Here is a 25,662-nt window from a genome sequence, read left to right on the forward strand (position 1 = left end):
AGGAGAAGACAGACCGGCCGCACAGCTGTCTTTGGAATTGTATTTTGTTATGTGAGGGTACCCAGATAGCTAATTTTATTGTATTTGTGTATTCTGAGTGCCATTCACCTAATGATATGCACTCAGACTTGAGCTATCTGGGATATGTTAAATGTCTGTGTTTGCTGTGGAGGTGTGACATTGTGTGTTTGGGTGTTGATTTCTGTCCTGTTGTCTCCACATGTGTATTGGTGATTTCCCTTTGTCCTGAGAGATAATTGAATTGCTCCTCGGGTGTCTCCAGGGCAGAGAGGAGGAAACCATGATGCATTGTGGGGATGTGTTGTGTCTGTGTATCCTGAGTTGCTACGTATCTGTCCTGTGTCACAGTCTTCCTTCTGGTCCCCTAGGGGTGTGTCCACCAGATGGGGACCTGCATAAATACGGGCGGGTAGCCCTCAATAAAGAGTGCCTGTTTTATCCTTCATCATGTTGAGGCTGGTGTTTGGGTAACTGATCGACACTGGGGGATTGCTATACGCTGGGAGATTTGCTATACTCCCCTGGCTATAACTACTAGCTCTTTTAAGAGCTGTTCCTGCTCTCTGGTTTTAGGAGAGGTTCACCCACTGGAGCCTGGAGCCTTGTCTTAGGTCCAGGGTGGGTAGGAGACGGTGAGACCTCAACCAAGCTTCGGCGGTTCGTGGGGTCTGCAGTGCGTACGGTGTCAAGAAGAGTGCTTGGAGTCCTCGGAAAGCACTAGGAGCACCTATCAACTGAGGTACCCGGTCGGGGTGCTAGGAGATCCGTTACAGGGACGTTGTATACTAATGGTCTACACCCGGTGTTATATACCCATAGGACCAAGTGGTAAGTCCAGGCAGATCCAGTTTCTACAGGTACCCCTGCTGCTTTGGGAATCGTTACTGCTTCTTCCCGCTTGTTTTATGTTCAGGATTGTTCCCATCCTGAGGTGTCTCATTTCCAGGAGCGCACGGAATTAAAGACCATCCTCCTGTGACATTGCCAGAAAATACGGAGACGATAAATACCTCCCCTTCTGAGCCTTTTGCCTAAGGTATGGTACCTCAAGCCTTAGAGCCTTACTTTAGCTTCCCCTCAGTCATCATAGTGATCGTGCTACAAGCCAAATTTCTTCAGGCTATGGTGCAGGGAAGGGAATACAGGATAAAGCCACCCTTCTATTTGCAGGCTTTGCATTACACAATGGTGGGATTACGGAGTAAAGACACCCCCATGCTTTCTTTGGTGTCTACAGAGCTCAGGACATACAAAGTCAGTCAGTGATGTTTGCTTTGTGCAGTATTTAGATTACCTGGTTATAACAAGAGAAGGAAACTGTGTGTTGGACACCTTACTCTAGCGGGCAGGAACCTGGGGAAAGCCGTTAAATGTTTTGTCTAAGTATGTCATTATATGTATTTCATGCAGCACTTTGTATTTATTGGGTACCCAGAGCTGACTCCTTCACCCTCCTAGCGTAAGCCGAGGATGGCTTAACTTAAAGTAAGGGGGTATGTAACATCCCAGAGTATGTTACTAAACTCTGTTGCCCTGCTACAACCTGTCAGGTGTATATTTATTGTCATCTTGTGTAATCTAACATTGCATTTCCCTGTATAAATACTTTCAGGCCTGTTTTATATATTATGCTGTAACTTCCATGTACACCAGCAGGTGGCAGCAATGTATTCAGCAGACCTTAGCCAGTTTAGTATTGCTAGACTGGAATAGTTCATTCCAGCCTAGTCTCCCCTGTGTGAGCAAAAGTGGGATGTTCCCATGTCCTGTCTCATGGAGAGGAGAAGGAAGTTTAGTTAGTGTACCAGCTACCCCCGCTTGGGGAAGGCTGTGTTAGTAGGAGCTCCCAGTTACAGGGATCCCAACCTAGGATCCAGCCTCGGCTGAGGCCAAGGATCCATCCTCCCAGTCTGAGCCCTTCAGCCTCAACTGTGGACAACCAAGCAACACCTCCAGAACTACAGATCTCAAGGAAGAATCATTCCCTGCGAGCAGTCCTGTGAGTACTTATCCAGAGACCAGTAGAAGCCAATTCCTCCTCAGCTAGTCAGGCCCATACTAAGCAGAAGACAGACAGAGCAGAAGATAAATACCTGCCAGATTCTCCAGGCACATAGTATAGGAGCAGAAGAGATATTGATCCCTGCCATACATTGCCTATACCTGCTGGGACCTAAAGACTATTGCTGTAACTCATATGGATTATTGTTGCCATCCAGTAAAGACAAGTTGCATTATACTGCAAGTCTGGATCTCATTCATTCCTCAATCACTTCTATTAACAACACTCAATTTATTGCAAGTGAGCCAGGATCCAGGAGTCCAGCCGTATCAAGGTAGGAAACACCGTTGACACTACACAGAGACATTATCCCCCTCTGGCATTCCTCACCTGGTACGTGAGCTATAACACCTCAACGGGCCCTGAGACTATAACCTGCGCACATTGCAATTGGTGTCACGAACTAAAAACTATTAATTTTGCATTAGCCCCAATCCGGCTTACTGCATATTTAGCAGCCTTATGATATGTTTTGCTGATGAAACACATTGGTACTCGTGAACATATTGTGGCCATTTATTCTATTAATTACACTCCACTACCCTGATTATATACTTAGTTCAGTCTCTTGAGACCCTGTATAGGGCTTTAGAGGGATCTCTTATCAGGGTTAGGTTCCGGACGGGGCCACCCCTTGCGGGGCACGGACCCCGTGATAGGTCACTAGGGCTGTATAGGTCAAGTAGGGCCTTACTAGGGAAAGTTTATTTCTCCTTTTTTTTTTGGCCTTTCTTACGCCACGTATGACCAAAGAATCGGGTGCTTCCATTACCGACTGGACATCCGGTAGTGACAAGCCCAGTTTTGTAGTAAAAAAGGTTTCTGATCAGGCGCAAAATCACAGGTTCCAATACGTCTCTGTAGGTGAATCTTCTTTAATTACATAAAAAGTAAAGGTGTGTAGAACAACGCGTTTCGGGTCTCAAATTGTCCCCTTCATCAGGTTAACAGTAGATTCGCCAGTGGTTACCAAGAAGCCCAGTTTTGTGACCTTCTCCTCTACCAACAATTCCGCATATTGTGAACAGTGAGGTCTCAACAAAACCGGTAAGACAATTCCGTGTTTTTTAGGGTCCCCATAGTCCCGGCACCCCAGATTGGGACTGGTACATAGAGACTCTACGCCCTGCCCAGGATGCGCTTAGGTTATTGTACATTCGGGCCTAGGGTGTTTTGTACCTAGCCTGTTGTGTTGCCACAAGTGGGTATTACACCATTTTAGGTCCTACACCTGTTTGTTTCTTCGTGTTTGTAAGGGGCTCTTTTACTCTCTGTCTAGGGAGAGTTTCTGTATACAATAAAAGTTAAGTTTTAATATGTTACTGCTCCCCTTCTTCTAGTCCAACTTCAGACTCTGTCATTGTGCCACTTGGTAGCCTCCTGATGCTGCCGCCACCCCCAGACTGTGTCATTGGGCCACTCTGTGGTCTCTTCATGCTGCTTCCACCTCACCACTTCATGACTGGTCCACTATTTTGCCTTTTGGCTTGGCGGACATCATTTATTTGACATTTCTTCTAATATGTCAGAAGGAAGTAAAAATGAGACACACAACGGATCCTGTCTGTGTAGCAGCTGTAAGGTCTGTATGGTCCCATCAGAATTGGCTTATGATTTGGTAGCCAAAAGCAGGAGTGGGTACAAAACACAGAAGACATGCAAATATTTCATTCACGTGTCATCTCTGTTTTGGATCCACTCCTGTTTTTTTGGGCTTTAGCAAAACTGATGGATTACTGAGCAAATGCTGACCAAGTGAAGGCGGATGCTCCACAGACAGTATCCATTTTTTGGGGGTTATTGTTCTGATGGATCAGAGGAAGGGCACATTAATCAGTGACATTAACACAAACTTACTGCTGACACCCTCTCCACTCTGTCGGGGGCTCTACTTGTATAAGCGTTTATTAGAACAGGTTCTGTAGACATCTATGTGGAATCAGCTGACGACGGTGTAAAAGGAGTGCGCTTCTTCTTGGCACTAACATCGACCTGTAAGGCTGAGTTCATACTTGAGTTATTTGGTCAGTTTTGGCCCCGTGACTGCCCAAATAAGTGAGGTGTGCAGTGATTCTAATAGCAACGCCTGTCATCTGCATGTCATATGGACTCACAGTATTATTTCACTACCACAGCAGACTCCATATGCGTGTTACTGCAAGGCACAGTGTTCTACCCCACTATACAGGCTCTCTGCAGCCCGGAAATACCAGTTTTTTTTAACACAATTCGCCGCAAATAAAATCGGATCGAAGCAAATCTTATCGAAAAATTTGGCGAAACCGGCCGAATAGAATTTGAGAAATTCGCTCATCTCTAGTATCTTCTAACTTAGGACATTATCATCTATGAAATTGATAAACTTACCAGACCAGATGATTTCTCCCTATTCTGCAGCGGTGTAACATCTATTCTCTTGTCCAGCTTCTCCCAGGATGCAGGAGCCCATACGGTGGTCTCTCGGACAGAGAGGAGAAGGTCTCTGTACTCTCAGTTTGCAGGGTTTTTACCCCAAGCCAATAGAAATCAAGTGGAGCTGCCGTTCACACAGTAAAGTAACATCCAGAGAAACCTATGAAGACAATCCAGACTCAACCCATAATGTGAGGAGTCAGTGCACCGTCCCGGAGGAGGTCATCACCGACCATGACTTTAAGATCATAGTCACCTGGAGCCACGGATCACTGGGTGGACCAGAAAGGAGAGAGATGTACATAAGGGACGCAGGTAAATAAATTTGGAGGCCATCATGCCCATGTTCTTTACTCCACAGGTAACACCAATGAATTAGAGAATATGTCCAGGTTGGTATTTATCCTTAAATCAGCAGCTTCGTTCAGTGCAGACACCATTAAAAAGGGTAGAATTGTATGAAAACCTCATCCTATGGACTCCTCCTCCACATAGAGCCGACATTATGTGCATCATATCATCATTATAAGACCTGTTCAGACAGCAGCCTCCCTACAGAAGCGTGCCAGGAGGCTGCACCGAGGCAAGGCAAAGGAAACGTGTCACCAAAAAGGGGGGCACAGTGGCCATTACTACTATGGAGGGGGAACAATGGGAATTACTACTGTGAAGGGGGCACAATGAAGGGATAAGCACTTTAAGGGGCACAATGTGGACATAACTACTGTGAAAGTTGTACAATGAGGGCATAAATACTGTGAGGGGGCACAGTGTGGGCATAACTACCGTTAGGGGCTACAGTGTGGGCATAACTACCGTGAGCGGGCACATATCTGGAGAAAACTACTGTGAAGGTTGCACAATAAGGGCAATACTACTGTGAGGGGGTGGGGGGGGAGCAGAAAAAGGACTACCCCGAGTGTCTAACACCTTAGGCACACCACTGACAAGGGGCCCAAAAGATGCAAAGCCCTTATTTTGGAAAATTTCTGAAGCCAGAATTCTGGATGGAAGGGTTCGATAAATTCCCCCCACATAGCAAACCTAGGAACAAAACATCCTACCCTCAAAGGAGACGAGGGATTATATCTCTGTAGATAGAGATTGTACATGTTAAACCCTCCTGCGCAGGGTCCTCTGCTCCTCTCTACCAGTCTGTTAATAAATTCAGGCTTTTGTACTTGTTTTGTTTTCTATCATGTATGTAAATCCCTTTTTAGATGCACAGTGCTATGGAATTAATGGTGTTTAAAAAGAAATACTATATACCGTATTTTTCACTTTATAAGACGCACCCCAGGGTTAGACAACAGAAAATTGGAAAAATATTTTCTTGCTCCTCTTTGAATGGAATGTGGTTTACTGGCGTTTTACTGAAGTAGAGGGGTCAAGGTCAGTAACTTTAGGGTGTAGAATAGTTTTGTTAAGCTCCTGTTACCCCTAACTGTGTCATCTGCTGACCCTTGTACCAACCAGCAATGGTGCATGTGGTCACCTCATTAAATGTACCTATCCAAATATCACTGCTCTGTTCTTCTGCTAGATTATTTTTAAGTATTTGTCTGCGAGACACACACAGCTCTGCTACACACAAATATAGTTCTGTTACAATCTTACAGCTCTGCTACACCCATACAGCTCTGCTACACCCATACAGCTCTGCTAGACACATAAACACACATTTATCATCTTTAACCCTTTGGCTACCGGAGGTTTTTTGCGTGAGCCATAACTTTTTTTTATATTTCCAGTCACATAGCTGTATTGTACTTTCTAATGCCATCATTAATTATGGCATAAAATGTAGTGGGAAGCGGGAAAAGATTTCAAATGGGGTGGAATTGAAAAAAAAAAAAACGCAATCCCTCCACCGTTTTACGGGTTTTGTTCCCACTGAATTTTGTTTATGGCACAACTGACCCATGCCCTTCATTCTCTCGGTCAGTACGATTACAACGATACCCCATATGTATAGGTTTTTATGTGTTAATAGTGTAAAAATAAATTTAAACTTTAAGAATTTTAATATTTTTTTTACATCACCATATTCTGACCCCCATAACTTTTTTATACTTGTGTCTGCTGAGCTATTTTGCAGGACAATTCATCGTTTTTATTGATACCATTTTGGAGTGTGCATGACTTTTGGATCACAATTTTATAAAAAAAATTTGGGTGAGAGAAGAAATGAAAAAAAATGGCTAATCGGCCATTTTGACCCTTTTTTCCGTTACGCCATTCGCTGTATTGGATTTTTTTTTTTTATATTTTAATATTATGGCCGTTTTCAGTCTCAGTGATACCCAGTATGTTTATATTTATTGTTTATTTATTTTTTATTATACGGTGAGTTTAACTTTTACATTTATTAAAATTTTTATATATTGAACTTTTTATATTTTATTGATCATTTTAAGGTTCATAAATGACCTTATAAATGATGTTTTTTAATTTTGACCTATAAGAGATTTAAAAAATTTAAATTTCTTTGCATTTTGCTCATTTCTTATGTTGGCCTGCCATCTGGTGGCCAAAATAAGAATTGCAGAATTAATGCTCTGAATTTCTTCATAGAGACTCAAAGCATTCAGCGCATCTACTGAAGTCCCGATTGGCCGCACTTGATCGCGGCATCTAAAGTAGTTAATTACCGTGATCGGCATTATTGCCAGTTGCGGTAATTAGCTGCAGGTCTTTGCTGTTTGAAACAGCAGAGACTTGCCGGCCATGACGCCCACTGCATGCGCAAGCGGGCGTAATGCTTGCACAGCGCTACCAGCGCCATACATGTACGGCGCTGGTAGCGAAAGGGTTAATAAAAACTCCCATTTCCCTTCACTACTGCTGAATGCGCTCTGCCGGATCATTCAGGAAGCAGTCAGGGAGTGTGGCACTGCTGGATCGCCCTGACTACTAATTAGAAGACACAAGTACTTTATAGCAAGATTATTTCTAGACACAAGCACTTTACGGTAACATTACATAGAAGGAAAAGTTCTGAAATAACGGATAATTCCTGTATTTGCTGGATTCTGGACTTACATGATGTGATTATTGCTTCTGTTCCCATTATCATTGATGTATTTGTAGAATTATGTCCATGAGGTTTTGCGCTTTTCCTATATGTATAGGTCTACCCTGGCGCCCAGAAGTCGGTGAGATATCCACACCAATTATCTTAGTCAATAAAGAAGTAAACGTGCACTGTGACATCAGCGGATACTTCCCCAATAAACTGACCGTGACCTGGTTTGTGAAGGAGAGAGGACGCGATGATTATGTCCCCGTAGAAAAGTACAAATGCCGGATCGAGCCCATAGCAGCCCAATATTCAGATACTGGATACCGCTGTAAAGCCTCATTACACGTCCCCTCATTTCTCATACATTACCATGGGATTCAGTTCATGTGTGAAGTACAGCACCCGAGCCTGGATCGCCCCATAGAGAGAAGCACAGGACCTCTCTTCATCTCATGTGAGTAACTCTCTGGACACACTGTACTATCAGGAATTATGGGTTGGGTTATTAGATGTAAGTGTATAGTTATAAAGTTACAGTTCTTCACCGCGCTGCACTGGTATATAGAGATCTCAGGGTGAGAGCTGCTGCACTGACATCTATGTATACAGCGCATTCTGAGAGCTGCTGCACTAACATCTATGTATACAGCGCATTCTGAGAGCTGCTGCACTGACATCTATGTATACAGTGCATTCTGAGAGCTGCTGCACTAACATCTATGTATACAGCACATTCTGAGAGCTGCTGCACTGACATCTATGTATACAGCACATTCTGAGAGCTGCTGCACTGACATCTATGTATACAGCGCATTCTGAGAGCTGCTGCACTGACATCTATGTATACAGCGCATTCTGAGAGCTGCTGCACTGACATCTATGTATACAGCGCATTCTGAGAGCTGCTGCACTGACATCTATGTATACAGCGCATTCTGAGAGCTGCTGCAGGGAGATTGTGCACAACTAATCCGTGTCAGCATTTCCAGCCTCCTTTACAAGAGTAGGGACGTATACACAAAGCTCATCATATGTTTTACCCCCAGTGACTCCGCGGATGGTGAAGCCGGTGAAGTTAACCCCCGATGCATCAGACACAGTGACGTGCTCCATGAGTTTATTAAAGTTTTATCCATCAAGTATTAATATTACCTGGAATAATATGGCAGATAATAAACCAATCCCTTCAACCCAGACGGACGAGGAACAGACCTTTGATGCTACAAGTGAATGCACAGTTCCCTGGAAAGATTTCCGCTCTGGAGTGCGAGTGACTTGGGAGCATGAATCCCTGACATCTCCTCAGCATCACGACCTCCCTGTAACAGGTACAACCCTAGAAGGACCCGGTCATCGCACAGAACACTGATGGCCTAGTCACACCCTGCACCACACTGACTCCATAGATAGTTCCCACCAGACCCCCATCATCTGCACTGTGAATGATTCCCTGCAGAGATCTGGTGGGAGTAGTAGTACATACAGTAGGATAAGATGGAGGTCGACCCTTTACATTGTAGTAAAGGATAGTTTTCGGTCCCCACAGTCATCTGTACTTGTATTATTCTGTGGATTTATAAAATGTATGTATTAGAGAAAGAGATTATAGGAGATTAGAGACTCCATAGAAGATTCCATCCCCCAGCACGCTGCAGTATTGTGCGCTATGGCGGAAGGGTAACTGACCTTATAGTCAATGGGGTCTGGTGTCCAGCGTCTAATGGACCCCGCACGGCCATTTTCTTGTTGTTCTCCTATAACAGAGCAGAACGTCTCAGTAAAGAGCACAGGTGTGAACAGATCCTAACAAGTGACGTCCGGTAATATCCCTCATCGGTCGGTTTTCTGTGACTTCTTTCTAGATCTTCCCTGGCGTCCGGTCGTTGAAGAAATAGAGAAACCCGTTTTCCATGTGAACACTGAAGCCAGATTACAGTGTAAAATCTCTCAGTACTTTCCAAATGATCTCACTGTGACCTGGTACATGAAGAAGACAAATTGGGAATATGAAAAGCTAACCGAGGACACTAGACCCACAGCAGAGAGACAGCCTGACAACACGTACACCTGTACCGCCAGCCTGGTAGTCAGACCATCCATACAAGACTATGATGGAGCAGAGATCATCTGCAGAGTGCAGCATCCGAGCTCAGAGCAACACGTGGAGAAATCTACAGGACCAATACAAGTCTATGGTGAGTCCTTCTCCAGTAATTACCAACTAGAACCGATACATCATTAATAACATCTTATATGAAGTGAATGTGCAATTCTAATTATTTTTAAGTGGATACTTATTATAAAATGTCACCAACATCACCTGCGGGGTGTACCTGCTGCAGAGCATCATACATGTACATCACCTGCGGGGTGTACCTGCTGCAGAGCGTCATACAGGTACATCACCTGCGGGGTGTACCTGCTGCATAGCGTCATACACGTACATCACCTGTGGGGTGTACCTGCTGCAGAGCGTCATACAGGTACATCACCTGTGGGGTGTACCTGCTGCTGAGCGTCATACATGTACATCACCTGCGGGGTGTACCTGCTGCAGAGTGTCATACAGGTACATCACCTGCGGGGTGTACCTGCTGCAGAGCGTCATACAGGTACATCACCTGCGGGGTGTACCTGCTGCAGAGCGTCATACATGTACATCACCTGTGGGGTGTACCTGCTGCAGAGTGTCATACATGTACATCACCTGTGGGGTGTACCTGTTGCAGAGCGTCATACACGTACATCACCTGCGGGGTGTACCTGCTGCAGAGTGTCATAAATGTGCATCACCTGTGGGGTGTACCTGCTGCAGAGCGTCATACAGGTACATCACCTGCGGGGTGTACCTGCTGCAGAGCGTCATACATGTACATCACCTGCGGGGTGTACCTGCTGCAGAGCGTCATACATGTACATCACCTGCGGGGTGTACCTGCTGCAGAGTGTCATACATGTACATCACCTGCGGGGTGTACCTGCTGCAGAGTGTCATACATGTACATCACCTGCGGGATGTACCTGCTGCAGAGTGTCATACATGTACATCACCTGCGGGGTGTACCTGCTGCAGAGTGTCATACATGTACATCACCTGCAGGGTGTACCTGCTGCAGAGCGTCATACAGGTACATCACCTGCGGGGTGTACCTGCTGCAGAGTGTCATACATGTACATCACCTGTGGGGTGTACCTGCTGCAGAGTGTCATACACGTAAATCAACTGCGGGGTGTACCTGCTGCAGAGTGTCATACACGTACATCACCTGCGGGGTGTACCTGCTGCAGAGTGTCATACATGTACATCACCTGCGGGGTGTACCTGCTGCAGAGCGTCATACACGTACATCACCTGTGGGGTGTACCTGCTGCAGAGTGTCATACATGAACATCACCTGCGGGGTGTACCTGCTGCAGAGTGTCATACATGTACATCACCTGCGGGGTGTACCTGCTGCAGAGCGTCGTACAGGTACATCACCTGCGGGGTGTACCTGCTGCAGAGCGTCATACATGTACATCACCTGCGGGGTGTACCTGCTGCAGAGTGTCATACATGTACATCACCTGTGGGGTGTACCTGCTGCAGTGTGTCATACATGTACATCACCTGCGGGGTGTACCTGCTGCAGAGTGTCATACATGTACATCACCTGCGGGGTGTACCTGCTGCAGAGCGTCATACATGTACATCACCTGCGGGGTGTACCTGCTGCAGAGCGTCATGGCGGGTCTGCTCAGCTCCTATTCAAAAGCTTGAGATAAGGATGGTAGGACGTACACAACCGTTCATCTGAAGGTTCACTAGAAATCTCTCCCAGGTGCTTTCTTTTAAAGCCGTCATTCGCCGTGCACCGCTGGTAACAACCGCACTATCTCGTCGTCTTCTACTCTCTGCTGTCACTCCGATTCTTGTTACTTCATTACACTGGAGAACCTCACAAGCCCATCACAAGTCCACCAGGAAGTCTGTACATGGAGAGATGATATATCACCTGCAGGACTTGTGTCTCCAAAAGAACATATGGCCAATCTCGCTGGGCCGGCTGTATTCACAACAGCAGAGCTCAGACCAAATGGTGTGCATTTCATTGTGGAAATCCTGGTGGACATGCAGCAGGTTTGTTGAGAATTGCTCCTCTTGCACTACAGATATCCACAACCACAACTGACCTGCTAGATGCAGAAAAAAGTTACGTGCGGATTTCTTTGCGGAAAATGTGATAACCTCATCTACTTTTCTGCTGCTGTAAACACTACAGATTTTCCAAATGTAGATCTGCTGCAAAAAATCTATAGATGTACACCACATGTGGCCATACCATTACAGGTGTTTGTGGGGTGCGGCCAGGGAGTCACTTGTTACAGAAGACTTTCTATAGCTGCACCAATCTGTTGTTCTGCAAAAATTGCCATTTTCATGTGCATGAGCCCTAATACAGAAAATAAAATGTAATCTGAATAATACCATCCAGATTTATGCCATTTACTCTTCATAGTAATAAGCAGCAGAGAATAAGAAGGAACTAACTGAAGACTAGTGAAGGATCATCAACTACACAGACTCAGTGCAGAGGCCTCTTGTGTATCTTCTAGAGATGAGCGAATCAAAGCTGATTTGCAACGAATGCGAATTTCCTCGCGCTTCGTGGTAACGAATCGCATTTTTCCTAAAATGTGTGAAAACATGGGGCAAGGAACTCTGGGAAGGCGGGATCACCCAGATTGACATGCCTGCATACAGCCAATCAGCAGCCAGCCAGCCCTGTGATGTCACAGCCCTATAAATACGGCAGCTATCTTGGATGCAGACATTTTCCAGCGTTCTGAGTGCAGGGACAGATGTGAGAAGGCGCTAGGGACAATGAAAAAACAATTTACAAGTGCAGGGAAAGGATAGGGAGGGATCATTTCACAGCATCTTACTGCAGGGAGAGACGTCAGAAGGCGCTAGGGACAATGATATGAAAAACCTTATTGTGAAAAAAATGCGTTTTACAATTGCAGGGAAAGATTATTTGGGGCTCCAAATAGCCATTAGACATCTCTGTCATTCCAGCTATTTGTTTTTGGGGTGCAAGTGCTATGTTGCAAAGCCTTTAGTGGCTTATATCTGTGGAAAAAGAAAAATATATTTTCAGTTCACTTCTGCAGTTACATGTGGCGAAAGTGTTTAGTGACGTATTTCAGTACAAAAAGAAAAATATATACGCAGTTCACTTCTGCAGTTATATGTGGTGAAAGCGTTTTGTGGCGTTTCAAAAGTCAGCTATATACAATCACGCACCTGTGTAGAGCAACCTCTATGCGCACGGAAGTGACTTGTTGAATTTGACTTTTCTCCACTTACAGCTTACGCATCAGACACCCAGGCGTTAATCAAGTAGCCTTTTAATCCGGAGACTGTATTACAAGATGTTGCAGGGTAATCCAGATGGTAAAATAATTATGCCAACAATAAACTCCTAGCTCAGAAAATGGATGATGCTACTCAAAGCTGAGCACACTAAGAGCAAGGCATCACTGGGAAAACAGGGAGTGGCTAGGCTAAACTAACTAGAAGCCTGAAAACAGGGGGGGAGAGAGGAGCATACCAACACACAATGCAAGATACTGGAACAGAACACGTTTAGTGGCCTATTTCAGTACAGAAAAAAAAATATTTGTCGCTTTTAGGGGTGTTTTAATTTGCTTTAAATTTATTTAGTTCAGCTAAAAGAATGTCAGACAGAGAAGTGCCAGGCCAGGCACAGAGGAGTGGCAGAGGAATAACTGTTTCTGGCACAGGCAGAGGTTGCAGCAGAGTAAGGGGGCGTGGCAGCAGTAGTCGCAGCAAGAGGCCTGAGCTCCCAGTGTCATTTAGCGGTCCTGTCTTAACCAGCTTAATATCACGAGCAGTAAACACAATATACGTTACCGGGTCAAAGGTAGACAGAGTTCAGATGGGACCAGTTCTCAAGAACTTTCCTAGTAAATCCCAAAAAAATAATCCAAGTTTCTTCTGGTAAAGTTTTCCTTTTGAGTTTCCCTTTTTTCTTGATTGAATGGATGGATGGATTAATCTCCTGCACACGAGTAATTATTCCCCACCATCTCTAAGAATCATCCCCTTTAGATTAGGGATTTCCAATTAGGCAAGGTGGGTGTATTCGTATGCTAATAACACAATGATGTCATATTACCCCTTACGATGACATAAAACAAATGATAAAATAATATAATATTGTCCATCTGCCTCCAGATGGCACTGTGGTACTGCAGATGAATATTACAACCTTAAACATTAACGCTAAATACCTAATAATACGTTCACATGACCTTCTTAACCGTTTTAATATACATCATTGAGGAAGGTCTTTTCCTGACACTTTTAATTACCTATAAACTAGACTTGCTGGAGACACTGTCTTCTCCTATCTTTTTGAATATATGTTAACTTGATAATAATATATGTAACAGCCTTGATATTCGGCATCAGAACTTGTATATTTTACTTATCTACATCATTGAATAACTATCGTCTGAAATAACATTCTTCTCAGAAATCCAATTACCAGAAACTCACTTCAGTGTGCTATAGGATACATTCTAGATGACACATACATGGTATAATATATATAATAAATCGATACATTGCTATACACATTATACGAATTATTGGTTAAAAACTAAATATGCCATACAGAAATATATATAATATAATTATGAATATATGAATTTAACCTCATACAGCAGGTGTGGCTCACGTCGCTTCTGCCTCCACGTTGTCACGCCGTTGGTCCTGCGACAATGTCCGCCTCTGCCTCCTCATACTTCACTGTGTCCTCAGCCTCCACTGCAGGGACAAGTCACAGTGCCCCTCTAGCATACCACATGTGCAGGGCACGGCGGTGTCAGGCTGTTCTGCACCTCGTTTGCCTGGGCGAATGGAGTCACACAGGGGAGGAACTGCTCCGTGTCCTTTATCAAGAAATCGAATCCTGGCTTTCTCCGCGTCAACTCAAAATCTGAACCATGGTGACGACAACGGGAAGAACATGGTGTCTGTGCTGCGTCAAGGAGGGCTGAGCCATGCTCCCTGGATGGCACATGTGCTCAATCTGGTTGTCAAGTTGTTCCTAAAGTCTTCCACCCATCTGCAAGACATCCTAAAAATGGGCAGGAAACTTTGCATGCACTTCCGCCACTCGTACACCGCAAAGCACACCCTCCTTGAGCTGCAGCGGCAGAACGGCATCCCCCAACATAGGCTGATATGCGACGTTTCCACCCTCCATATGTTGGACCGACTATACGAACAGAGAAAGGCCATCAATGATTTCTTGATGATCCAAGCGGATAGGAGTACTCCCCTGTATAACTTCGATGTCAGCCAGTGGCAGCTCATGCGTGACACCTGCCATTTGCTCAGGCCCTTTGAGGATGCCACGTTATTTATCAGTCGCCAGGACTATGGGATGAACTACGTCATTCCACTGCTTCATGTCCTGGAACAGATGGTGGTAACAATGTAACAATGGCTGGTCAGGGGACAGGAGATGTGGCGCCTAGATCTCACGGACACATGAGCACTGTGGGGGCTGAACTGGAAAAGGAGGAGGAAGGGAAGGAGGACATTGGAGCACAGGCAATGTGTAGCGAAATGGGTGTTTTTTCTACTCAGGTGATAGGAGAGGAGGAGCAGGAGCAGCTACAAGGCGATGAGGAAGACGAGACAGAGGACCCAGACACACCGTGGTTCTATGCAGTGGAGATGGAGGCAGGGAGTCCCACCGAGTCACTTGCACAAATGGCCCGATGCATGCTCACTTGCTTGCGTAGTGACAGCCGAATTGTCATCATTCAGCAGAGGGGTGACTTCTGACTCTCCACCTTGTTGGACCCTCGCTACCGGTCCAAAATGGGGGCCTTTTTTACACCCACTGAGAAGGAGGACAAACTGAACTACTACAGAGACAGCCTATGTAGTCAGTTGGCCGCTGCCTATGTGCGCCATCGTCCAACCCACATTGAACATCTGCTGGACTACTGAGCAGCCAAACTGGATTTGTGGCCGCAACTAGCAGAGTTTGCCCTGGAAAAGCTGTCCTGCCCGGCCAGTAGTGAGGCACCAGAGCGGGTGTTTAGTGTGGTGGGCGCCATAGTAATCCCAAGGAGAACTCGCCTGTCCACCCAAAATGTGGAGAGGCTGACCTTTGTCAAGATGAATCAGGCATGGACCAACACTTTGACAAAAGAGACCAGTTTCCTCTGGCTACCTGCCTCAGCTACTACTCTGATGCTGCCACCCGCCTGATGCCACACATCTGATGCCAAGTGCTTCTTCTTTCACCCACCTTCGTCAGCGTGTACTGGTATTGCCACCCACCGCCCCACTCTGTCACCGGGTCACTTTGAGGTCTCCTGATGCTTCTGCTGCCATCTTCACACTATGTCACCTTGCCACTCTGTGGTATCCTGATGCTGCTGCTGCCATCTTCACACTATGTCACCTTGCCACTCAGTGTGGATATGGCAGCAGCATCAGGATACCACAGAGTGGAAAGGTGACATAGTGTGGAGATGAACACCAATCGTAGATAACTCACAAAGTGAGTATGCGTACTAGACCTGTACACCAAGTATCAACACCGAAGAAGGAGAGAAAGGCAAAGCACGACTAAGGCTACTTTCACACTAGCGTCGGGGCTCCGCTTGTGAGCTCCGTTTGAAGGGTCTCACAAGCGGCCCCGAACGCATCCGTCCAGCTACCAATGCATTCTGGGTGGATGCGGATCCGCTCAGAATGCATCAGTCTGGCAGCGTTCAGCCTCCGCTCCGCTCAGCAGGCGGACACCCGAACGCTGCTTGCAGCGTTCGGGTGTCCGCCTGGCCGTGCGGAGGCAAACGGATCCGTCCAGACTTACAATGTAAGTCAATGGGGACAGATCCGTTTGAAGTTGACACAATATGGCTCAATTTTCAAACTGATCCGTCCCCCATTGACTTTTAATTTAAAGTCTGGATGGATCAGTCTGACTTTCACAAACTATAATGCAGACGGATCCGTTCTGAACGGATCCAAACGTCTGCATTATAGGAGAGGATCCGTCTGTGCAGACACCAGATGGATCCTCTCTGAACGCTAGTGTGAAAGTAGCCTTACAACCTATATAAACTTTATTATGGTTCCCAAAAGGGGGGGGGGGGATCCAATAAAATACAATGACGGACAGTACAATACAATGGTGGATAAAAAGACACACAGGGTGGGAAAGGATCACAGAATGGACAGCATGAAAAAACACACAATAGACAAGGCCAAAGAGATACTAGATAGTTAATAAATACCCAAGTGGGGAACATATATAAATTACTTCGCCAACCATGAACAAGATATTGGAGCCAGATACAGTACATAAATTTAAAGTGCAAAGTGCATGAAATACAATGTACATACATACACCCCCTGAGGAAGCTTACGCGAAACGCGCGTTGGGGCTTTTCGGATCACTACTTTGGTATTTATTCATGTAATTTTCTATTTACCATATTGTTCATTTTATTGTCCATGTACATTGTATTTCATGCACTTTGCACTTTAAATTTATTTACTGTATCTGGCTCCAATATCTTGTTCATGGTTGGCGAGGTCATTTATATATGTTCCCCACTATTGTGTGTTTTTTCATGCTGTCCATTCTGTGATCCTTTCCCACCCTGTGTGTCTTTTTATCCACCATTGTATTGTACTGTCCGTCATTGTATTTTATTGGATCCCCCCCCCCCTTTGGGAACCATAATAAAGTTTATATACATTGTTAGTCGTACTTTGCCTTTCTCTCCTTTTTTGGTGTCAATAGTGTGGAGATGGCAGCAGCAGCATCAGGATACCACAATGTCACCTTGCCACTCTGTGGTATCCACCTGATACTGCTGCTGTTGCCACCTCCAGACTCTGTCATTGTGCCACTCGGTGGTCTTCTCCTGATGATGCTGATGCCGCCAACTCCAGACTGTCATTGTGCCACTTGGTGGCCTCCTCATACTGCTGCCAACTCCAGACCCTGTCATTGGGCCACTCTGTGGTCTCCTCATACTGCTTCCACCTCACCACTATGTCATAGGTCCAATCTGTGGACTTCTCATGCTGTTCCCACCCTCCCCACTTCATGACTGGTCCACTATTTTTGCTTTCGGCCTGGCTGACATCATCATTTATTTGACCTTTCTTCTAATCTGTCAGAAGGAAGGAAAAATGAGACGCACAACAGATCCTGTCTGTGTAGCAGCTATAAGGCCTGTATGATCCCATCAGAATTGGTTTATGATTTGGTAGCCAAAAGCAGGAGTGGGTACAAAACACAGAAGACATGCAAGTATTCCATTCACGTGTCATCTCTGTTTTGGATCCACTCCTGTTTTTTTTGGCTTTAGCAATACTGATGGATTACTGACGAAATGCTGACTGAGTGAAGGCGGATGCTCCACCGACAGGATCCGTTTTTTGTGGGTTATTGTTCTGACTGATCAGAGGAAGGGCAAAATAATCAGTGACGTCAACACAAACTTACTGCTGACCCCCTCTCCACTCTGTCGGGGGCTCTACTTGTATAAGTGTTTTTTAGATCAGGTTCTGTAGAAATCTATGTGGAATCAGCTGATGACGGTGTAAAAGGAGTGCGCTTCTTCTTAGCGCTAACATCGACCTGTAAGGCTGAGTTCATACTTGAGTTATTTGGTCAGTTTGGGCCCCGTGACTGCCCAAATAAGTGAAGTGTGCAGTGATTCTAATAGTAACGCCTGTCATCTGCATGTCATACGGACTCACAGTATTATTTAATAGTCGTTTTTTAACGTAATTCGCTGATAATAAATTCAGATGGAAGCAAATTTTTTCAAAAAATTCGGCTAAGCGGCTGAATAGAATTTTTGAGAAATTCGCTCATCTCTAGTATCTTCTAACTTAGGACATTATCGTCTATGGAATTGACAAATTTACCAAACCAGATGATTTCTCCCTATTCTGCAGCGGTGTAACATCTATTCTCTTGTCCAGCTTCTCCCAGGATGCAGGAGCCCATACGGTGGTCTCTCAGACAGAGAGGAGAAGGTCTCTGTACTCTCAGTTTGCAGGGTTTTTACCCCAAGCCGATAGAAATCAAGTGGAGCTGCAGTTCAGACAGTGAAGTAACATCCAGAGAAACCTATGAAGACAATCCAGACTCAACCCATAATGTGAGGAGTGAGTGCACCGTCCCGGAGGAGGTCATCACCGACCATGACTTTAAGATCATAGTCACCTGGAGCCACGGATCGCTGGGTGGACCAGAAAGGAGAGAGATGCACATAAGGGACGCAGGTAAAAAATTCGGAGGCCATCATGCCCATGTTCTTTACTCCACAGGTAACACTAATGAATTAGAGAATATGTCCAGGTTGGTATTTATCCTGAAATCAGCAGCTTCGTTCAGTGCAGACACCATTAAGAGAGGTAGAATTGTATGAAAACCTCATCCTATGGACTCCTACTCCACATAGAGCCGATATTAGGCTAATCTGCATTTTGCCTGTCCGCTACTGCGATCCGTCATAGGATCTCAATAGCGGGGGAAAACGCTTCTATTCATTGTCAACGGGGACAAAACTGAATGGAATGGAGCACAGCAGAATGCGTTCTGTCCGGTTGCGCTTCCATCGCGGACAGTATAACACTGCAAGCAGCGTTTTCCTGTCCGCGATATGGTGCGGAGCAAGACGGATCCGTTTTCTCTGACACAATAGAAAACTGATCCGTCCCCCATTGACTTACAATGGTTTTAGAGACGGATCCGTCTTGGCTATTTTAGAGATAATACAACCGGATCCGTTAAGAACAGATGCAGACGGTTGTATTATTATGACAGAAGCGTTTTCCTGATCCATGACGCTGGTCTGAAAGTAGCCTAATCCGTTTTTATTTTCTGATGGCAGATGTACTGGATTTATTCTGTGTCCTGAAGATGATTATGGGGGCGGCCATCTTGCTTGATCTGTTCTTAGCATTTACACGGCATTAATGGTTTTACGTCAGCCCCATGGTCCATAGACACAGTGGTCAGGAGGGAACCTCATTGACGTCTATGGGAGAGTTCTCTGGGCCGCTCTGTGACCTGTGCAGAGGTCATTGTACAAGGGAAGAAGAAGAGAGAAGATGTGACAATCACCGATTGTGTGCTGAATCCTGTTTTATCTGTCACAATGGGGATTATTACTGTGAAGGGGGTACAATGGGGATTACTACTATGAAGGGGGCACAATGAAGAGATAAGCACTTTAAGGGGCACAATGTGGATATAACTACTGTGCAAGTTGTACAATGAGGGCATAACTACTGTGAGGGGGCACAATGGGGTGAGTAGTTATTTATTTCTGTGTTGTTGTTTTTTTAGCACAGAGGGCTTTACATCTGTGAAGGGGGCACAATGGGCATTTTTACTATGTAGGGGACACAAAGGGCATTAATACTACAAAGGTGCACAGAGAGCATTACTACTATTAAGGTGGCACAATGGGCATTATTACTGTGAAGGGGGCACAGTGGCGATTATTACTATGGAGGGGGGACAATGGGAATTACTACTGTGAAGGGGGCACAATGAAGGGATAAGTACTTTAAGGGGCACAATGTGGACATAACTACTGTGAAAGTTGTACAATGAGGGCATAAATACTGTGAGGGGGCACAGTGTGGGCATAACTACCGTGAGCGGGCACATATCTGGAGAAAACTACTGTGAAGGTTGTACAATAAGGGCAATACTACTGTGAGGGGGTGGGGGGGGGCAGAAAAAGGACTACCCCGAGTGTCTAACACCTTAGGCACGCCACTGACAAGGGGCCTAAAAGATGCAAACCCCATATTTTGCGAACTTTTTGAAGCCAGAATTCTGGATGGAAGGGTTCGATAAATTCCCCCCACATAGCAAACCCAGAAACAAAACATCCTACCAGGGGCGTAACTAGAAGTGACTGGGCCCCACAGCAAATATTTGTAAGGGCCCCACCAGCGCGCTTCGCACCTCCCTCCTCCTGTGTAAACCCCACTCCTTTGGCACAGTGTAGAGGTATACTGTACATTGTGTGGCACAGTGTAGAGGTATACTGTATATTGTGTGGCACAGTGTAGCGGTATACTGTATATTGTGTGGCACAGTGTAGCGGTATACTGTATATTGTGTGGCACAGTGTAGAGGTATACTGTATATTGTGTGGCACAGTGTAGCGGTATACTGTATATTGTGTGGCACAGTGTAGAGGTATACTGTATATTGTGGGGCACAGTGTAGAGGTATACTGTATATTGTGGGGCACAGTGTAGAGGTATACTGTATATTGTGTGGCACAGTGCAGAGGTATACTGTATATTGTGGGGCACAGTGTAGAGGTATACTGTATATTGTGGGGCACAGTGTAGAGGTATACTGTATATTGTGTGGCACAGTGTAGAGGTATACTGTATATTGTGGGGCACAGTGTAGAGGTATACTGTATATTGTGGGGCACAGTGTAGCGGTATACTGTATATTGTGTGGCACAGTGTAGAGGTATACTGTATATTGTGGGGCACAGTGTAGAGGTATACTGTATATTGTGGGGCACAGTGTAGCGGTATACTGTATATTGTGGGGCACAGTGTAGAGGTATACTGTATATTGTGGGGCACAGTGTAGAGGTATACTGTATATTGTGTGGCACAGTGTAGAGGTATACTGTATATTGTGGGGCACAGTGTAGAGGTATACTGTATATTGTGGGGCACAGTGTAGCGGTATACTGTATATTGTGTGGCACAGTGTAGAGGTATACTGTATATTGTGGGGCACAGTGTAGAGGTATACTGTATATTGTGGGGCACAATGTAGGCTATATGTGTATAACATAAACATATTTCACATGAAAACTTACAATTACTTGACTTGGCCCTTGGGGATCTCGGACACCACTTCAACACTTTGGCCGGGGGCTCGGCGGAGCTGATGTTGTGCTTTATCCTAATGAGAAAGATTTCATAATAAGGATTTGGAGAAGGGGCAGAGGGATAGCAGAGCAGGGGGAGGCTGGTGCTGCTACTAGGGGGTCATACCATGGGGGAGTAATAAAGCCCACCATAATGCGCCCCCAGTAGTAATAATTCTCCTTATAATGTGACAGTGCAGAAAATACCCCCTTGTAATGCCCCCAGTTGAGCTAATGTCCCCATAGTGCCCCCATAATGTCCCAGTATAAAATACCCCTATATAGTGCCCCCAGTAAATTCCCCCACAGTGCTCCTCTCCCCCGTTCCTGCTAGTGCCCCCCATAATGTACCAGTATAAAATGCCCCATATATAGTGCCCCAGTAGATGCCCCTCAGTGTCCGGCCTCTGATAGTCTGCCGGCCTAGTGTCCCCCATAATGCCCCCCAATAATGTGCCAGTAAGTGTCCCCATAGATGCCCCCCCCATCATGTGCCAGTATCAAGTGCCTCTCTCCTTCCCACCCCCCATGTGCCAGAATCAAGTGCCTCTCTCTTCCCCCCCATGTCCCAGTATCATAGTGCCATCTCCCCCCCAAAAAAGTGACAGTATCAAGTGCCTCTCCCCCCCATGTGCCAGTATCATAGTGCCAAACCCACCCATGTGCCAGTATCAAGTGCCAACCCCCCCCCCCCACGTGCCAGTATCAAGTGCCTCTCTCCTCCTCCCCCCCCCATGTGCCAGTATCAAGTGCCTCTCTCTTCCCCCCCATGTCCCAGTATCATAGTGCCATCTCCCCCCCCCCAAAAAAAGTGCCAGTATCAAGTGCCTCTCCCCCCCATGTGCCAGCATCATAGTGCCAAACCCACCCATGTGGCAGTTTCAAGTGCCAAACCCCCCTTCCACGTGCCAGTATCAAGTGCCTCTCCTTCCCCCCAGTGCCAGTATCAAGTGCCTCTCCCCCCCATGTGCCACTATCAGATGCCTCTCTCCCCCCCATGTGCCAGTATCAGGTGCCAACCGCCCCCCCCTCATGTGCCAGTATCAGGTGCCAACCCCCTCCCCCCATATGCCAGTATCAAGTGCCAAACCCCCCCTCCCATGTGCCAGTATCAAGTGCCTCTCCCCCCATGTGCCAGTATCAGGTGCCTCTCCCCCCCCCATGTGCCAGTATCAGGTGCCAACCGCCCTCCCCCCCATGTGCCAGTATCAGGTGCCAACCCCCCTCCCCCCATGTGCCAGTATCAAGTGCCTCCAGCTCCCCCCATGGCAGTAACAGTCGGGTATTAAAAAAAAACAAAAAAAAATTCTACTTACCTCCATGTCAGCGATGCAGCCTCTTCCTGTGTCCCGCCCTGTATGTCCATATATAGAGTCAGTGCTTGTATTTCAGAAAAGTTTCTGTTGGGATTCGAACCCACAACCTTCATGTATCAGAGGCAAAGCATTTACCCACACAGCCATAAAAGCTGCCTTGCCACTGACTGAAAAAATATGAGACTTCTACTGTTATAGCTGGCTAAGTGTACATCTATACACATGACAGCTGCCCCAACACACCCAGCACTGCTATATCTCTATATGACAGCTGTCCCAGCACACTCAGCTCTGCTATATCTCTATATATGATAGCTGCCCCAGCACACCCAGCTCTGCTACATCTAATACACATGACAGCTGCACCAGCACACTCAGCTCTACTATATCTCTATATATGACAGCTGCCCCAGCACACCCAGCTCTGCTACATCTATATATCTCTAAGTATTGCTATACAGTAGATAGATATATAGAGATATAGCAAAGCTGAGAGTGCTGGGGCAGCTGTCATGTGTATAGATGTAGCAGAGCTGGGTGTGTTTGGGCAGCTGTCATGTGTATAGATGTAGCAGAGCTGGGTGTGCTGGGGCAGCTGTCATATATAGAGATATAGCAGAGCTGAGTGTGCTGGGACAGCTTTCATATAGAAATATAGCAGTGCTTGGTGTGTTGGGGCAGCTGTCATGTGTATAGATGTACACTTAGCCAGCTATAACAGTAGAAGTCTCATATTTTTTCAGCCATTTGGCAAGGCAGCCTTTATGGCTGTGTGGGTAAATGCTTTGCCTCTGATACATGAAGGTTGTGAGTTCGAATCCCAGACACATCAGGAGACAGTAAGATTAGATCACATTAGCGAGGGGGCCCTTAGACAAGAATCGATCATATTTAACTAACTTGAAAATAAACTGTCACACCTCCTGCCAGGGTCCTCTGCTACTCTCTACCAGTCTGTTAATAAATTCAGTCTTTTGTACTTTTGTTTTCTATCATGTATGTGAACCCCTTTTTAGATGCACAGTGCTATGGAATTAATGGTGTTTAAAAAGAAATACTATATACCGTATTTTTCACTTTATAAGACGCACCCCAGGATTAGACAACAGAAAATTAAAAAAATATTTTCTTGGTCCTCTTTGAATGGAATGTGGTTTACTGGCGTTTTACTGAAGTAGAGGGGTCAAGGTCAGTAACTTTAGGGTGTAGAAGGGAGGGGAGGGGAATAGTTTTGTTCCGCTCCTGTTACCCTTAGGCTGGGTTCAGACCTGAGCTCAACAGGCAAAAACCAATGTTTCCCTATGGGCATGGTTCTCACCTGAGCGTATTACAGCGCGTACGAACGCGCTGTAAAACGCCCTACACCTCAAGAAGTACAGGAGCTTCTTTGGGGCGTATTGTCGCGCGTTCCCGCCCATAGACTTCAGCGGGAACGCGCCTAAATAGGCGTTTGCTTGTTTCCGCCCATTAAAAACGCCCGATACAAACGCCCGATAAAAATGCCTGTAAAAAGCGCATATCGAATACGCTCAGGTCTGAACCCAGCCTTACTGTGTCATCTGCTGACCCTTGTACCAACCAGCAACGGCGAATGTGGTCACCTCATTAAATGTACCTATCCAAATAAATGTGTCTCCTGTCACTGCTCTGTTCTTATGCTAGATTATTTTTAAGTATTTTTCTGCTATACACACACAGCTCTGCTACACACAGATATAGTTCTGTTACAATCTTACAGCTCTGTTACACACATGCAGATCTGCTATACCCATACAGCTCTACTAGACACATACACACACATTTATCATCTTTAACCCTTTGGCTACCAGAGGTTTTTTGTCGTTTTTGCGTCTTCATTTTTCTTCCCTATTTTCCGTGAGCCATAACTTTTTTATATTTCCAGTCACATAGCTGTATGAAGGCTTTTTTTTTGCGGGACAAGTTGTACTTTCTAATGCCATCATTAATTATGGCATAAAATGTAGTGGGAAGCGGGAAAAGATTTCAAATGGGGTGGAATTGAAAAAAAAAAACGCAATCCCTCCACCGTTTTACGGGTTTTGTTTCCACTGAATTTTGTTTATGGCAAAACTGACCCATGACCTTCATTCTCTCGGTCAGTACGATTACAACGATACCCCATATATATAGGGTTTTATGTGTTAATAGTGTAAGAATTGAGAATTTTTATATATTTTTTACATCACCATATTCTGACCCCCATAACTTTTTTATACTTGTGTCTACTGAGCTATTTTGCAGGACAATTCATCGTTTTTATTGATACCATTTTGGAGTGTGCATGACTTTTGGATCACATTTTTATTAAATTTTTTGGGGTGAGAGAAGAAATTAAAAAAATTGCTAATCGGCCATTTTGACCCTTTTTTCCGTTACGCCATTTGCTGTATTGGATTTTTTTTAAAATATTTTAATATTATGGCCGTTTTCAGTCTCAGTGATACCCAGTATGTTTATATTTATTGTTTATTTATTTTTTATTATACGGAAAGGGGGGTGATTTTAACTTTTAAATTTTTTTTTATTTTTATATATTAAACTTTTTAATTTTTTTATTTATCATTTTAAGGCTCATAAATGACCTTATTTGACCTTATTTTTAATTTTGACCTATAAGGGATTTAAAAAATTACAATTTCTTGGCATTTTGCTCATTTCTTATGTTGGCCTGCCATCTGGTGGCCAAAATAAGAATTGCAGAATTAATGCTCTGAATTTCTTAATAGAGACTCAAAGCATTCAGCGCATGTACTGAAGTCCCGATGTCCCGATTGGCCGCACTTGATCACGGCATATTGCCAGTTTCGGTAATTAGCCGCAGGTCTTTGCTG

The 25,662-nt window shown here is 45.3% G+C and overlaps 1 protein-coding gene across 1 annotated transcript in view; it reads left to right on the plus strand.

Moving 5' to 3' along the window:
- The first annotated feature begins 4,518 nt into the window (after positions 1–4,518).
- The window catches only part of LOC121008697, a 112,163-nt gene continuing 91,019 nt past the window's right edge, over positions 4,519–25,662 (plus strand). The window contains exons 1-5 of the mRNA XM_040441393.1: positions 4,519–4,810; positions 7,627–7,971; positions 8,564–8,845; positions 9,380–9,712; positions 18,556–18,858. Of these exons, the coding sequence (XP_040297327.1) occupies positions 4,519–4,810; positions 7,627–7,971; positions 8,564–8,845; positions 9,380–9,712; positions 18,556–18,858 (1,555 nt within the window). The remainder of the gene's footprint in view (positions 4,811–7,626; positions 7,972–8,563; positions 8,846–9,379; positions 9,713–18,555; positions 18,859–25,662) is intronic.

The sequence above is a fragment of the Bufo bufo genome, chromosome 7 (assembly GCF_905171765.1).
Source record: "Bufo bufo chromosome 7, aBufBuf1.1, whole genome shotgun sequence".
Classification (NCBI taxonomy): Eukaryota; Metazoa; Chordata; class Amphibia; order Anura; family Bufonidae; genus Bufo; species Bufo bufo.